A 14,716-nucleotide genomic window follows, 5' to 3' on the forward strand; every position below is an offset into this window, starting at 1 on the left:
TTAGTGTCTAAATATCAACTCAAGCCTTCAAAAGAACTAGGAAATAATTAAAACAAATGTTCATGTTGCCTTCCCATGGTAACTACTCCACATTGTTTGATCACTTGTTAAGGAAGGAACTAGATATCGTATTAGGTCATCCCTTAATACAGACCAGGGTAAGCCAAACTTCTTTCATATGCAGTTAACATGCAAACCATTTGACCTTTCCAACAGGACTACTAAAGAGCTGGCAAGATCCACTTTTTAGCCTATGGGACTTCACACAAGGCATTACATTTTACTTTAGGACTTTCTTACAGGCACTGCTTACAGACAGCAATTGCCAATGTTCTTAATTTCAACTATAAGATGACATTTTCTTCTTGCTTTTACTAAGCTTAACTGTTTCAGCTAAAGTTTCTAATGCAAGACTAACTCAGAATGAGATAGAAACTATAACAATCCACAATAGAAAAATATTATGGACTACTCAAGAATTTCTGGCCTACACTAAAAAAAAACCCAACCAATCTCTTAAGGGATGCATTGCACCTTCCTGTTTGAAGTGAGGATTCGACACTTGATACATCCTATACTTGATACAGTCTATAAGCAGAACAGTCACCCAGTTGTCACAGAATCATTAGTTTCACTCCAAGTTTTCTGGATTGGAAGACCCTGAAAACTACCTTTTTCATTGTTAAAATATGGGACCGATGGCCAAAGTCTCTGGGGCTGCTGACTATACACCAAAACTACAGAGTATATTTCATTGTCAGAGCACTTATCTGCTTTGAGGGTATGCATTGTAATACAGTCTTCAATTTTTAACATACTATTTTGTCCCCCTACTACACCTCTACTTGGATCAGTATACACAAAAGACTATGTGGTGGGAATCACACCAGGGTCTCAAAGTGACAAAAGATCAAAAACTACAGTGTGTGGGACACCATCCCATTAGCTGACAGTGTTGAAAAGCAAGTGACGAATGAAGAGGTGAAATGGAAAATCAACCCTGTGCAGTGTTACACAAGTCATTTAAATCAGACTTTTTACAGGCTGTCCAGGAATGGTGGCCTTCATTCCCCACTTGAAACCTTAGGTCTGTTCTGCAGAAGTGTTTAAAGGCCACAGCCATATATATGCAGCTGGATGGTGTTTGAGTAGCATCTGCCCCTCTTCACAGTTGTACCAAACCTAACTAGGTTTTGCTTCCCTCTGCCTACTTTTCTTTTTATACATTTCCCTATATATCTAGATTTAAGCAAGTCATTAGAAAAGCTGCTATTACACGACATAGCACAAGCTCCTAATGCTTTTGTTTTTTCCCTCCTCTTAAGATGATGAGATTGAGTTGCAGCAGCACAACGTTACCAGCATGACCATGCTGTGGAAGAACACCCTTTCAAGAACAGTTCCTGGAAACAAATACAACTTCAAACTTGGTCTACTAGCAAACTCAACAATTTCATCACAGCCCTAAGATACACCCATACGAACTACCATCACCTATTGACATCCACACAGCAGTAGCTTGCCTGCACTTCTGTGAGTTATTGACACTTAACCTTTTACTCATCAGATCCATCTTCAGCATCACACAGAGCAGCAGGACAGTATAAACTCCCCAACATAAGCAAAGCTTGAAGACAACATCGTAACTGAAGCAATCTGCACTTCAAAGTACTCTGTGCCCAAAGCCTTTTTAGTTTCACCCATGTCAACTCCAAGAAAGGTCAGTACCTCTCTCCACAAATTCAGCTGGAGAACCTCTTATGGTAAGAGAACCTGAACAGATACTGTCATTCATATTTTCTCCACTTTTATTGCCCTGAAGACTCAAGTCATTCAAAGACTCACGGAACACCAGCCTGAGTAGTGTCCTTCCCTCCCTTCTGTCTCTGTTCTTGTAACAGCCACCTATGGAAGCAAATGTATTTCTATTTCTCACATTTGTTCAAACAAAATTCAGTTTCAATTTTTTCTACTTTTTGACCATCAATAGGAGGAATATCACCTTTCCTATATTTCCTATTTTAGGCACACAAGAGGGCTTTCTCTCACACTTTCCCCCATATTGATAACATGTGAAATCTGTTCTTAAAAAGTCAAATCAATTTTTTTTTAAAAAAAGTCAACAATGTTATCAGCTGGCTCCATACCAAAGCTAAACAAACCAACCTTTCAACACCATGTCTCTTCTCACAATGCCTTTTGATAGCCATCGGCCAATGAATAATGAGAAAAACAGTTTCACTAAAAATAGCATCTCCAAACAGTGGGGAAGGTGATAGAAGTTGTCAGGCCTCCAGGGCCACATACTTGCAAAGAAAACATGCCTAAATTTTTTGCAGTGGCCATTTAATAAATGGTCCTGGTTTTTGCCCCCTGGAAGGACTGCCAATTTTGCATCTGCTCTAAACATCTAGTCAGAGTTTATTTTTTCACTACATCTGTCTTCGAGAAGCAGACACTGCAAACAAATATTAGTTTTTCCATCATGAAATATTTAGCTTGTACTCCTTATAAACAACAACTATCACTTATAAGGGGGGAAAAAAAAAAGAAGAGTTATCAGCATTTTTTAATGTCAAAAGAATATGTTCATACATCACATCAGATATCCCTCACTTCTTTGGTTCTTCTCTCTCTCAGAACAGCCAGCTTCACTTTTAGGGGAATGACATCAGTAGAGGAACTATTTTAGAAAATAAGTTAGCTTCCTACTTGGTCTGAGGAGGTTGTCTGACAAAAGAAGGTCATGAACGGATGAGATGCAGACACTTTTCTTCCCTCTTTTCTCCCCTACACCTCTCCCTTCTTCCCAATCCCACTCCACAGATGGTCTGTCTTGCTTTAAACTGCGCAGCACAATAGACAAGGGAAGGAAAAAAACCTGACAGGGGAAACACAGTCCTTTTCCCAATTTTCAGCACAAAGAGGTTAAATAGCAGTGGGAAAAGATGCAACTGGGAAATCATGATCTCTCTTTCCACTTTCAAATTGAACCTAGGAGCTCTCTAAAGTGGGATGTTGCTTGCATGCAACTACATAAACTCTGAAGCACCAAGCAGCACTCAGGACTTTTCTGAAAACTCACTCGTATAAAACCATTTGTGCAGCTGGGAGCTTTATAACTGCCCATATTCAACTCGGTTCCCAAACAAAAGCTTCTGCTACTTCAGGACTGCAGAGAAGATACCGACTTTGGCACTGGTGGCTCATTTGTCATTCTTAGTACTTTTTTCATTAAGCCACATCTTGTAAACAGAATTAAACAGAACAGAATAACACTTCTCGTCTTATGTCCTGGTTAATCCCATCCCTTTCATAAACACCAACAGCTCCCATAAAACTCAACATTTATTCCCCTGGGAGCAGGTAAGTGTCGTGACCCCTGCAGGTATCTCTGACCCTGTCCCAGGAAGCTGCAGTAGTAGACTACATCTTCAGCTGTTATTTTGTGGTAAACATCACAACTCAGTAGCAAATCAAACCAGCACAGCAGTGCCAGGAGCTGCCAGTTAGGGCTTAGTTGACAGTTCTCAGTAGCTTCCAGGATGAAGCATAATGTTACTGACACAATTATCACTGTCCAGGCTAGTAGTTGTTCTAGGGTTTCTCTCCTATTCACATGCCTGCTTGAAAGACCACTTCGAAAAAATTAAGTTCTGTGTTAGTATGACACATATGGCTTAAAATAATTCACACAAACACAAGGGAAAGAGGCTCAATTCAGACTCTAGTCAATTCAAAGCATCATTTTCCTTTATTCTCTTCTCATTATTTTTACAGATGTTAATATCTTTACCACAACTTGCTTCCAAATAATAAGAAGGTGCAAGGCTAAACTCCTGAACAAGCAGACAATGTGCAAAACCAATCACATGCACATCCACATGGACAACTTGCCGAGTAACCATGTACGTAGCTGTGCTGGAAGGAGAGAAAGCAGGAAAGCAAAGGAGGCAACTCCTCTGATAGCGATTTCCCAACGCCAGCACGAAGAATGTCAGTATGGGGTGAATAATATGCAGCTGATGTGCCACACATGTTCCCTACTTCATCCCAAGGTGAGCTGCTCTTTCACCAATTCCCTGGCTGTAACAAGCTTGCAACAAAACCACAGGAAAACATACTTGAAATAGGAGAAATAAAGAAAACTGAAAAAAGTTCAAAACGAAAGGGCTATTTCTAGTGTGGGGTGGAGTGTTGTTTGTTTTGGGCAAGAGGCAAAGTGATCTGTGAAGCAGGAAGAAGCTTGAGAGCTGGAGGAGACAGCATTGAAAAGTGGCAGTAGAAAAACAGAGCCGTCAGTCACACCAAGCATTTGAAGATGACTGTATTCCACTTCATTCTTACAGGACGAGAAAAACAAACAGAAAACACCTTCTGAAGGAAGATGTCTAGAGTTGCCATCAGGGCTGAACATAAAAGTAACTTTTAAATACAAGAAATCATATGTATTTACATTAGATGGGAATGTACACATTGCACATATTCTACATTACTGTACAAACTATAGCTTCACTTCAGTGTTTCCTTGTTTATAGTGGTAAATACAGCCATAAAACAGAGACAAGCACTGTTTAGAGACTGCACCACAAAAAGTTTTGATAGGCTACAAACATTTCAAGCATTCATTTAGAAGATGTATCTAAACCACTCACAAGTCATGACAATAGAATGAATAATCATCCACATCAACCACTATTTATTTCAATCTGAAGGGCACAACAGTTTTGATAATTTTAATGCTACAGTCATGCTTACAGAGCTTATTCTTGTTAATTAAGCATTGGGTATAAACCATCTCCCCAAAAAAAGTAATGCAAATGAAATGTTAATTCAAACTCTACAGAAGCATATATTGTTTTAAAAGCTATGTTGCACATCAACAACATAGACCATGCTGTATATATGTCATTAACCTGGAATTCTGTAAATATAATACTTAACACATTCAAGAGCCACTCCAGGAATCCTACTTGGCAGCATGTTTACATTACTTTATCTCCCAAACTGCACTTCTTTAGCCCACCATAAGACACAGACCCTTGCATAAAAATCTAGAAGGCAAAGAGTATATATACCAATGTTATTCCCAAAGTGGACTTATCATAAGCATCAGAAGGATTTATCCAACACTGTACATCTGCATGGATACCAGCAATTGCAGATTCATTATTAATGGCAATCATGATTAAAAACAAATAAATTTAAAAAAAAAAATAGGGAGGACCCACAGTGCAATTCTTGCAGTGTAGCCAATATTTAAAGTGCTGGGACAATACTGGTAGACAAATCTATCACATGGAGATGGAGATGTCTATCAAGTAGCTGCCTTTTCAGTGTTCTGTGTTGATTCAGAAACAATTTATTCATATGAAGACAACTACATTATGGCAAATATCAGTTCACGAGACTACATATATTACAAATAGATGGACAGACTTTAAGCTGCTTCTTCCCTAGAGAAAAAGTCTGAACCTTAGTCCTTTCCTATAATAGCTACTTTACAACTACCAGAATGTACTTACCTGCTCTAACTCCATCCTTCAGTTTAGCATCACAATATAAGTCATCAAGTAATGAGGAGAATGGTTGCTTCTTTAATTAACGTACAATGCCATAAGGAAAAAGTAATTCCGAATAATCTGAGTTTGCGTACACATGGTTCAGTAATTTCTACTTTCTTCACCACAAACTAACTGGTCAGTTCGCAGTCTCTCATTATACAACTACCACTACAGAATTAACTACCTGGAAGCCTTTACAGTACAGTTACTTGTGGTGGCCTCAGTCACTCTAGCAGTTGCCTATTAATAAAAGATGGAGATCTACGACCTCAGCCCACCCTTCATTCCTGGTTGAAAGGTAAAGATTAAGCTGTTCCACTTTTAAATGCATCTCCCCTGACACACTCCCACCACATGTGCCACCTTGCCAGAGTTGAGATTTTGGCCTGTGTAACAGCATTCTGCGGGGCTCAGGTGGGAGCCACCACCCTGCTCAAGTCCAGCCAGACACAAGTATACATCACTGCAAGTATTGCACACCTTTATGTCGTACTGCTTTATGCCACTAACTATAAGGCTATCTCCCCACCACTACACTTACTGCTGGGTAAGTACATGTAGCAACTTTAAACCACTGAGAGCCACATAACCCCCAATAATGGTTGTGACTAGTGTGTTAATGTTAACCTGTTACACCTTAGCACTGACTGACATTAAGAATTCCACTGAAGAATACAAACAGGCTCATTTTACCTTATAGTGGCAACAATGAACATGTTTATTTAAACTACATTCTGTACAAATCTGAATGATTTCCTGTGTTGGTTCTGGCTGGAAGAAAGTAAATTTTCTTCAGAGCAACTAGTATGCTGTAGCCTATGCTTTGTGCTGGAAACAATGCTGGTAATACAGAAACGTTCTACCTCTTGACAAGCACTGCTTACACAGACTTAAGGCTTTTTCTGTCCCTCACTCTACCAGTGAGTGGACTAGGGGTGCACAAGAAGCTGGGAGGGTACACAGCTGTCCCAGCTGACCCTAACTGACCCAAGGGATATCCCAGACCATATGGTGTCATGCTCAGCAATAAAAGCTGAGGGAAGAAGGATGGGACACTAGGAGTGATAACATTCGTCTCCCCAAGTAACCATTACAGGTGCTTGAGTTCTGCTTTCCTGGAGATGGCTGAATACCTGCCTGCTGATAGGAAGCAGTGAATTAATTCCTTATTCTGCTTTGCTTGTGTGCATGGCTTTTCCTTTACCTATTGAACTATCTTTTGTCTTGATGCTTGAGTTTTCCAACTCTTATCTTTCCAATCCTCTCCCCCGTCCCACTGGGGAGGGGGGTGAGCAAGGCTGGGTGGTGCTTAGTTGACAGATAGGGTTAAACCACAACACTTACTAAAAATCTTTCTCCAAGGAATCATTTGAGATCTTAATTTGATCAAATCATTAGCATAAAAGGATTAGCATTTCAGAGAAACACCTTTAGAAATCAGTATATTTTCTGTGCTTCACAAATTGTACTTTATCTGAATTTAATTTCAAGGAGTTTAAACTCAAGCTGTAAAACAGCTCTCAGTAAAACATCCAAATTCATCCTCACTGTCTAGAGGACAAATTAAAAACAAGACCAAACCACAAAAGTCCTCCTTGCCAAAGAACATAATTCTGCTGTCTCATTACCGTTTTACTAAAATAATTCAATTAGCAGACTTCATATACAGGAAAGCATTTATGCTTCATCAGGAAAAGAAGGGTTGATTGGGGGGGGGGGGATGGGAGGTGAATAGTACAAGCTGTTCTAGCATAGCAGGAACACAGTGTTGAATTCTTCCAACTACGGGGCCAAAGCTGGATTGGCATACCAGGACTAAGCACGTTTTTGATCCAAAAAGGTAGGGGGGGGAGAAAGAAAAAAAAAAAAAAAAAAACACACCAAAAAAGTAAGCACCAGGCAATCTAAAATTTGCATACACTTCAGCAGCAGCAGTTCAGCCAAGAAGCAGTGCTGAGGTATTATATGTGGACTCGAAACTGTCTTTTTCTCTCTCAAGTCCTGAAAACATGCTGGTCCCCATCTTCCACTATGTTCTGCTCTGGTGGGCGCTGACATTTTATCATTAGGGAATCCCTGAACTGAGGCTTTTAAACATAGCTATGTAGGCCAATTCCCCTAGGTTACTCTGTGCCACATTTGATTCCTGTGATTCCTGTCTAGGGTAATTTCAAAACATTTCCTTTTTAGAAACTCTTAAAGACAGGAAGCCTGATCACAGCCGGGCTGCACTCTAGGTCTCCAGGACAACAGAGGTCCCTACAAAAATAGTACTATGCTTCCTAAAGCTGTTTACTGTGGTTTACTCCATGCAATGCTTGACTGCTCATCAGTACCAGTGCGACACACAAGTACCCCGTGCAGGCAAGAACCAGTTTTTGCAAATCCTTATCATGACTTCTACCATCAAAATCAGAAGAGCAGGTCTGCAACCTCAGTTAAAATTTCTCATTAATGTAGGCATAACCAGCTACCGAAAAAGAAACTGAATTACAGCCTACCTTGAAAATCCCTGGAATTTGGAAACAAACTGCTTTTTAAACAGTTTTTGGCTCAGATACCAGCTGTATTCATCTGTACACATGTATTTCTACATCTCTCCAGTCCACTTTAGTCACAGGAAAACGATTTTGCAGAGACAAACTGTATTTTAATTTCACTAGCAAAATCCACAGATGAATAGGACAAGCCAAGTCTAAATGAACTGGCAGAGTTTGAATCGCTAGTTGAGATCAGCTAAAAATATTGCTGTGATGCATAAACCCAAATAGAAACCTGCTCTCTCTCCCAGGGCAGTATCAATTCTGCAGTCCCAACAGGTGTAAAAAATAATTTATCTTAGTCACTAAACTAGACGAATACACAGAAGAGGGAAGAGAGCTGTTACAGAGAACATGCCATTTGTACATAAACGCTTCCATGCTGCAAATCAGATTTAAAAGGTGCTGGTGAGTAGAGCAATTGGAAGCCAGATTCTTCATTTTGAGATTTCCAATGACCCTATAAATTCAACACTGCGAAGTTTGTCCATATATTTTATATGTGAAGTGCTTCAGCCATCTGAGGAAGACTTTTAAACTTGACCCATATTAAAATGTTTTCAGGGAAAGCTTGTTTTTCAAAGTAGGAAACTAGTTAGACAGCGCCTGGGTACAAAGATCACATTTGTTTTGACTTAGTTGCTCAAATCCTTTGAATCAGAGCATAACCTCTATAAAACACTCATGAGAAACTGGTAGAGTGACTCAGGCACATATTGATGAACCACCATTTACAACTACAGTCATTTAAGTACCTTTTTATTGTAAATAGTGGGATTTGGAAGAACAGACACCAAGAGATCCTCAAGCTGCTAAAGGCTGCTGAATAAACAAGGGTAACATGGTGATTTCGCCCTGCTCCCTCCCATTTGAGCTGCACAGGCTCAACCTGGTGCAGAAAACTGCCTGTTTCCCTGACAGCCTCCAAGCTCTGCACCTCTGCTTTCGGGGTGGGAGCATGGAGGGAATTCAAGGGTGGTTTGTTTTGTTTGTTGCATAAATATATGCGACCATTTCAAATGAACACATCCTTCCTAAGACACATTGGAGCTTTCAGATAACAAAGATGACTTATTTTCCCAGCTTCCCCTCAAACCCATAACAGCCTTCTATGTCACAGGGGAAGTTGAGCCTCAGTAACTTGCTAATTAACAGCTTTGCATACTTATGTCTGAAGGTTGCAAGTCGGCCACAGCATAACAGATACCCAAAGCACTTACCCGAGAGATAGACAGAGGCATGTTGAAATCCTTGCCCCCTTGAAGTCTGAAACCCCAAGGAGCCGGGCCTACCAAAGACACACTGTAGTTGCTCATGACGATTAGTATTCAAGGATCCAATCCAAAGAAGTGATGCCTGTGGAACAGGATTAGAGTTTTAATTTACAGACAATAAAAACAAAAGGCACTGTCTACCGTTTTGAGAGCCTTCTTTCTTTCTCTCTCCATGTTCCCCTCTGGAGTATAAAAACAGACAAAAAAACCCACACCAGGTCTGTGCTTTATTTCTTCACATTTTCCTCTATAACTCAGGTAGTGACATAACTAGGGAAATGGTAACACAGACTTGGGGTTTTGACAGCTTCTGGTGCTGAGATATTTGACAACTACTTCCTACTAACAAGCTGGGAGGGGGAGCAGGGAGCAGAGGGGAGGGAACTACCCAACATTGAAGCTCATCTTAAAAAGTCTGTGTTCAGACAAGCACAAATTAATATCATCCCTTAAATCCATGCATGGAAGAAATTAGCACTACTGGCACATTCCTTTAACAAAATGAATATCATATGCTGGCATGTCATCAGCTCAAAACTTGTTTCTAAACACAGTATGCCTTGACAGATCCCAAACTGTTAAAACATCACAATTTTGAAGTTAACCAAAAGAAAATAAAATCCCTGTTACTTTTATAGCATAGCTCCGTAGTGACAGAACAATGCTACAGACACAACAGACATTAAAACCAACCCTCAAATGAGAGATGGGAACTAAAGCAAAATACCCACTGCCAAAAACCAATGCTGAGAAAGCAAAACCCAAGTATCTCCCTACCCACAGACGTGGGCAACAAATTACCTTTAAAAGGCAACCGAGGCGCTTAACTGTCGTTCAGCGTCAAAGATAAGGGCTTCAATTTCACCTCAGATAAAGTAATGTTACAATGACATCTTAGGTAGTGGATGCCATCTATTTTTGTACAGTTGAAGCCGGGCACACCAGGGCGGGCTGGTGTAAGACTACACTGGGGCACAGATAGATTCCACACTCGTATAGGGACATTTAAGGTAGACCTTCAGTCAAGTAGAAGCAAGAGAACTGCAAACCCCACCAAGCTCCACAGAGACAATGTTCAGTTGTTCCTACACTGCAGGGGAGCTGTGTTATTTTTTTCTGTAGCTGCTGGAATTTTGCCAAGGCAGCCCACCCTTGGGGGCATCCAAGCAGAGCTATTGCACAGCCCTCAGTGGTGCAGGGATGAACACTGAACATCACTCCCCAAGAAAGCCTTTGGTAACAGACATTTCTAGGTTCACTTCTCAGACCTGCAGAGATCCAATGCCCACACTTGTTTCTAAATCAAACAGTAAACTCTATTCACACCAATAGCCACACAAGTAAGCAGAATGGGGCTGCTGGCACGGGGCAGAACAAGATATTTATTAGGAAGCAGAACCCAGAGCTGCTTACAGAGGTGCCTGGGTACCTGGGCAGCTCCTGAGTCTGCCCCTGCCTGTTGGCATTCAGTGAAGGGGCAGCTCCGACTGCAGGTGCTGACTCAACCCACTCTTAAAAGTACTAGGAAGTACCAATGTACAGAGTGGGAAATACACACTGCTGAACTTTCATGGGGCTAAGGAGGAAGAAAAGAAACAAAATGCATCCACCAAGTTTGAGCTAAGACTCTTTGGGGCTTGCTCACCACTAAAGCAAGAACTGCAAGTTGTTTAATTGCTCTTTGCACTGAATTCCTTAGAAAAAGTCAGTTTTAATTAGTCACAGCTTTCTTCCCATATAAAAAACAGAAATCTTTTCACTCCCTCTAAATGAATGCCACTGCAGCGACAGGTCACTACAGAGACTGCAGAAAAGCAAACCATGTCTAGTGACCAATACATATTCAGACCATCGACACAAGTGGAAAGCTTTACCTGTCAGTTGAAACTAAAGCACTTATACAGTTTTTTGTTGCTGGTTTTGTTTTTTTTAACTGAGTAACAGCTAGTTACAACAGACCTAGGAAACGATTAAACTGTATTAGAAGAGGACACTATTCGTTTTCATTTGTAGCAACTACAAACAGGAGGAAAGAGACTGCACCCTGAAATGCCATGCATCACACTCAGCACCACTTATCTTTCCTTTCACACCTCCTCAATTCTGTCATGTCTGCATCTCTAGGCTTAGAGACACACCACGAAGGAATGGCAGACAAAGGAGATCCATTCAAAGTTTAATCCTCGTTTCAAAAATCTTTTTTGTTTTTTAAATCCTTTAGAGCAACATCTAAGAGGAAAGTATCACAACCCACCCAACCCCGCTTGATGTGGGGAGCCCTGCGCAATCAGAACAGCTACGGGTGAAACTGAGCAAGGTTCATTTGGACGATCTTGCAGACCTACTTCTGGAAGAGGGAACTTCAAAACCCAGGCAGAAACGCTGGCTGTCACCACTGCCCACCTGGACAGAGAGCCACGGGGATCCAGGAGTCGCCAGCAGGGCCCTCCTGTCCCTCAGGAGGGGTGGCTGTGCCTAGAGGAGGGGCGGATCGTAGAAGCCCCCATACCCATTAGTACTCCCTTTGCCCAGCTCCCCCACCAAAACCCTCTCAGCAGGCTGGCAGAGCAAGCAGTCCCACAGATCGCCGCGTCTCGAGTCAAGGCACGCGCATTCCTGGCCCCAGGAGCCCCGCAGCTGCCGCAGTCGGGAGACCGCAGAGCCCCGCGCCCAAGCGGCCCCACAGGCACACCGGCACGCCGAGACCAGTGCCGCGGGACAAGGCACCGCCGGGCGCTGCCCTCGGGGCCGGGCGCTGCCAGCAGCCGCCCCCGCGACACCCGGGCCCTGGCCCAGCGCTCCCCAGACCACGGCAAAACCGCCCTCCCCGCTCTAAAAAAGTTTTAAAAAAGAAAAAATAAATACAAAGAAAATAAAATTAAATAAGTACTGAGAAGCTTTAAAAACCCAGTCCAACCTGCTGAGGCTCTGCCGCCCCCTACCTCCTCCCCCCGAGGCCGGGCCGCCACTCACCCGGCGGCGCAGAGACGCGAAGACACCCGCGGCGCGTCTGCGAGGCGGCGGCTCCGTCCTCCCGCTCTTGTTTTCACTTCCGTCTCTCGCCGCTCCTCCCCCGGCCCGGCCCGGCCCGGCCCAGCCCTGCCCAGCCCTGCCCGGCAGCGGCGGGACGGTGAGGAACAGAGTAGGTGCAAAAGCGGTGGGGAGTGGTAAGGTGCAAAAGTACCCCGCACGGCTGTCCTGAATCGTTCTTTTGTTACTAAATAGGGAAATGCACACTCCCCCCCTTCCTCGTGCTTTACACAGAAATAACTCAAGGCGCACCTGTGAAACGAAGGAGGAGCGCGGAGGAGGGTGCCGGGTATCCGTGTGCCGCCCCAGGGTCCGGCCTGAAGGACGGGGCAGCTGAGGGAGGAAGTAAAGGGGCCTGGCCCCCAAAAGTACCTCCCGGGTAGCCCTCACCGTATCAAATGTGCTCTTCAGTACAGCCCTACATACAGCTGCAGGGACAGCCGGCAACAGACCTTAGAAAAAGAGGGAATTGGGCTTATTCAACGTGGAGTTAACAGGAGGATTGGTAGGTGTATACTTGCCTCCCGAACTACATCAAAAAGTGGGGAACAGTGGCAAGGCAGAAGAGCTGTTCAAGCTAAAAGACAATGCTGGCACAAGAACAAATGTGTATAAAGTGTCTATGAATAAATTCAGCTCAGAAATGAGAAGGGGTCTGCCAGCAAGGAGAAGGTTTCTGGCACAGCCTCTCCGTGGGAGTAAGTGCAAGAAATCAAGACTGTTTCTAATGTGATGCTTGATCAGATTATGTTATCCGTTACACTTGCCTGCAAATGGAGTAATTATTAACCACGGAGACTACTAGTTTGACAATCCTTAAGCTTGCTGAATCTGAAGCAAGACAGACTGGCTGGGAGAGCAGCTACTGTGCTGAACCCACCTGGGCGCCACCACTGCCTCGCAGGAGGGAGGAAAAGGGCAAAGACAAGCCATACATAGCACTTCAGTTCTGCAGGTACAGCTTCAAGTTCCTGTCATGCTTCACATGCATTAAAGGTCATTACAAGTAAAAAGTGTCTGTGAAATAAGTGTGCATCTAATTAACAGTACCATTAGCACTACAATTCAAAGGATTTCAATCTGCTCTTCAAGCATGGACATCCTGTGGAGAAAGAGTGCAGGAAAAAAAGCTTATAATTCCAATTTGTCACGAGTTGACACAACATGTGGTCCTTATCATGTATGGTCCTGCCTGGCTCACCCTTCTGACTCCATTTAGGCAGGAGGCAACCTCATTTGCTTTGATTGTCACCTGCACAGCCCAAAGCCCAAGTAAAGCCCTGCCCCTCACAGGCTACCCAAAGTGGCAGCCCCCAGGCTGGAGGTGATGCCCCAGGAACCTAGGTGTGTCTGAAGCCAGGACCTGTCCAGTCCTCCAAGCCCTAGTTATATGCACCTTAATTGAGTGTGCTTTAACATTGTCCTGCCAAGCTGTGTGTCTTCTCAGCTGCTGTAACTAGGACAGATATCAAACTGCATGTCAAAAGTATCTAAAACCCACAATAATGCAACCAAACCACTCTTTCAGAAATCTTTCTTTACTCTGCTGTTTTCCTATTAAGTATCTCTAATCAGGCAAAACTGAAAATCCCCATTACAAACACAGACTCTCTCACATGATTTTAATTTGTGGCGGTAAAAATTCCCCAAAACGGAGATTTTTCGCTGTGTCACAAGGGCTTTAGGTCACTCCCATGCTGTTTTATTTATTAGAAAAGGCTCTAGGACCCCAACATGACTCACATAACAGCTCCAAGGTCAGCGTGTTCCTGTGCTGACTGCATGGGTAGCAATCTGCTATCAGCTCACCAGGGCGCAGCCTGTGGTCCTTCTTGATGTTGCACTTAGCCTGGAATGCTGGCTGGCCACATTAGTGAAAAACATCTTTTTCCACTTCAGTTCTCCCAAAGCCTTCATCTTTTCTTGAAGGAATAACTTGCCTGAGCTATCTACACATTCAGCATCTTTAATTCATCAGGACTGAAGGAGAACTTGCAGAGAGACACTATTACTGATAGGTGCTGCAGTGAGTTTCACCCTGGTCAAGCCTGCATGCGCTCTTCACCATATCCACCCATTGCCTCCAGCTCAAAGCTGGCAGCCTCCTCTTTAAATCGATCATCTCTTTTCTGCATCAGTTTGTGGCAGATAAATCTATTTTCCTTTGCTTCCAGGGGCAGGGCACAGAAATTAGAGGCAACTCATTAGTTTGAGATCTCTTCATTCTTGGTCACTTTTCAAATATTCTTCTCTTTGAGAAAAAGCTTTTCATTAGAGCTGAATACCAAAATAAGAGATAGAAAGTTGA

At 42.9% G+C, this 14,716-nt stretch overlaps 1 protein-coding gene across 8 annotated transcripts in view; it reads right to left on the minus strand.

Annotated features, from left to right (window-relative positions):
- The window catches only part of PDLIM5 (PDZ and LIM domain 5), a 116,432-nt gene extending 104,000 nt beyond the window's left edge, over positions 1–12,432 (minus strand). For 6 of the 8 annotated variants that reach the window (XM_061991699.1, XM_061991698.1, XM_061991697.1 and 3 more), the window contains exons 1-2: positions 12,352–12,432; positions 9,325–9,460 (exon numbers count right to left, since the gene is read on the minus strand). In XM_061991699.1, the coding sequence (XP_061847683.1) occupies positions 9,325–9,420 (96 nt within the window). In that variant the 5' untranslated portion in view covers positions 9,421–9,460; positions 12,352–12,432. Of the gene's footprint in view, positions 1–9,324; positions 9,461–12,295 lie in introns of all 8 variants that reach the window. The other 2 variants (XM_061991696.1, XM_061991694.1) reach the window with 2 other exon arrangements.
- Positions 12,433–14,716: the final 2,284 nt, after the last annotated feature.

Source organism: Colius striatus, chromosome 3 (genome assembly GCF_028858725.1).
Source record: "Colius striatus isolate bColStr4 chromosome 3, bColStr4.1.hap1, whole genome shotgun sequence".
NCBI classification, from domain to species: Eukaryota; Metazoa; Chordata; class Aves; order Coliiformes; family Coliidae; genus Colius; species Colius striatus.